The sequence below is a fragment of the Austrofundulus limnaeus genome, unplaced genomic scaffold (genome assembly GCF_001266775.1).
Source record: "Austrofundulus limnaeus strain Quisiro unplaced genomic scaffold, Austrofundulus_limnaeus-1.0 Scaffold860, whole genome shotgun sequence".
In the NCBI taxonomy this organism is placed as follows: domain Eukaryota; kingdom Metazoa; phylum Chordata; class Actinopteri; order Cyprinodontiformes; family Rivulidae; genus Austrofundulus; species Austrofundulus limnaeus.
This window is the reverse complement of record NW_013953262.1, coordinates 130,721-133,032: the sequence shown is the minus strand read 5'-3', so window position 1 is coordinate 133,032 and position 2,312 is coordinate 130,721. Positions and strand designations below refer to the sequence as shown.

Sequence of the window (2,312 nt, the reverse complement as noted above, 5' to 3'; positions counted from 1 at the left end):
GATCAAAATCAGGTGTGTTGGAGCAAGAAAACCTCTAAAACATGCAGGATAGCGGCCCTCGAGGACAGGAGTTTGACACCCCTGATCTAACAGTTAGAGGATGAGCTAACAGTTAGAGGAGGAGCCAGCGGTTAGAGGAGGAGCCAGCGGGTGGATGGGCAGGCTGCAGATGGATGTGGGCGGAGCTTCAGGGCGTCCTCAGTCGTCGCAGCCCAGCAGCTCCAGGCGCAGAGTGATGCGTTCGTGCCACGCCCAGGGGAGGACGCGGACGTAGCGGGCGAAGAACGGAGGCTGGAAGACGTTCTTCTTGTGAGAACTGTTGTCAACGTTTCCCTGGAAGATCTGCAGGARGAGGTAAGAAAGCTTTAGCTGCTTAGTGTCAGCACTCAGCTAAAGGTGCAACAACAAGCCGAAGCCACGTTAAGACTGTCCATCCCYGAACAGAACATCTGCTCTCTGAGACAATCAGAGATCATTTGGACCTGGAACAGGTCAGAGACAGGATTCAGGTCAACCCAGGTCCAGACCTTATCATGGCCGCCGTCCTCCTCCTTCACGGCGCTCCACGCCACTCCATCATGGCTGAAGACCACCTTGAACTCTGACACAAACTGGACCACCCCGAAGTCCTTCGCTCCCTGAGTGATGATGCCCGTCAGGCGTTTTGTTTTCCCCAGATCGACCTGAAGACAGGAGACAAGAACCGTGAGGTTCTGCAGAACCACCTGGCTGCAGACACCGAAGCGTCCTCGGACCTGGATCCATTCGGAGCGGTTGTTCTGGGCCGGGGACCAGGCGTTGGTCTTCCCCGCCTTGTCCAGCCGGGCGAACTGAGGGTGCCAGGTGAAGGTGTCGATGCCCCAGGTCCGGAAGGTGCTGGAGGCCGACAGCTGCTCGTCAGAGATGAGGCGGGACTTCATCCCCAGCGGTTCTGAACAACCTGCCGGGTCGGAATAAACTGAGAATAAAAAACAGACGGAGGAACGGAGCGAGGGAGCGGGACAGAGCAGACAGAGAGTGAATACACCCCAACCTGGAAGAAGAATCAAATCTGACAGTTAAAAGTTGCAGCAGGAAGGAAGAGGCGGAGCCAATCAGAAGGCTTTGTTTGGATTTTCAACAAGAAACAACTAACTTCTGGTTCTGGTTCTGGTTCTGTCGTTATCGATTTCAATTCATGAACGTTTTCTATTTTGCCATCAAATAATTTGGACCTGTTYATAAAGACGGGACAGAGAATAATCTGGAAATATAAAGACTTCTCCAGACCTCTGATCCTAATGTTTGCAGCCTGCAGGAGGTCTGTCCAGGACCAGTTTGTATGAAACCTTCTAAAGATCCAGATGTTCTGCAGCTGGAATCCGTTTTATCTGATCGACGAGTGAAAAACTCCAGACCCATCAGAACCAGACCAAACCCGTTCCTGCTATGTTTCAGAGTCCGTAGGTCCTCTCAGTGAGTACCGTTGAGGTCGCAGCCCACCAGCTCCATGCGCAGCGTGCACGCCCTGCGGCACACCACGGGGACGATCCGCAGGAACTGAGCCACCACAGGGGGGTCGAACATGTTGGTCTTTGTGCCGTCGTTGTCGTTGTTCCCCACAAACACCTGCAGGTCAAACACAAGAGAGGAGGTGAGGAAACAGAGGAGGTGTCCTTCAGGTTTTAGGCTGTGACCTCTGACCTTTTCCCTCCTCAGCCCGTCTCCTTTGTAGGTGATGTAACTGACTCCATCCAGGCTGCTCGCCACCTTGAAGGCCTTGATGTACTCKGCCGCCCCCATGCGGCTGGCTCCCTGAGTGATGATGCCCGTCAGACGCATCTTCTTCTGCATGTTGATCTACAGAGGTCAGAGGTCAGGTTCATCGCTCCGATCACAGCTCAAAAAGCCTCTCCTCTCACCTCAATCCAAGGGTTCCTGTCGTGTGAGGCTGAGGTCCAGGCGTTAACCATGCCCTGGTTGTTGAGTCTGGCCAGCTCCGGGCCCCAGCGCTGCAGACCCAGAACCCCGTAGTGCATGGAGGACGCAGTGAYCTGAGACTCCTCGATGGCTCCGCCCTCCATCCCCAGCAAAGACGTACAACCTGAGACACAAAAACATGTTTGAGTTGGTTCACTCCTCGCATACTCAGAGCTGGGCTTTTATATACTGTAGTACCAGTGTGTCTGTTTGTTGTTTAAAACATTTCTCTGTACAGGTACTTCACTTTTGTAAAGATAATATTTGTGTTTAAAGGTAAAAAGGAAAAAAATAGTATAGGTCTTCTGGACGGGTTCTTCTCTAATGAAACGTTTCGTCTCTCCTCCAAGAGA

The 2,312-nt window shown here is 52.8% G+C and overlaps 1 protein-coding gene across 2 annotated transcripts; it reads right to left on the bottom strand.

Moving 5' to 3' along the window:
• Positions 1 to 33: 33 nt before the first annotated feature.
• LOC106532960 (lactadherin) lies at positions 34 to 2,083 on the bottom strand (the record flags this gene model as incomplete). 2 transcript variants are annotated; one of them, XM_014029146.1, is given in 6 exon segments in its annotated part: positions 34 to 342; positions 528 to 683; positions 756 to 958; positions 1,464 to 1,608; positions 1,684 to 1,839; positions 1,902 to 2,083. In XM_014029146.1, coding segments are annotated over 6 exon segments (986 nt in total), but the record flags the coding sequence as incomplete, so codon positions are not given.
• Between the last annotated feature and the right edge of the window lie 229 nt (positions 2,084 to 2,312).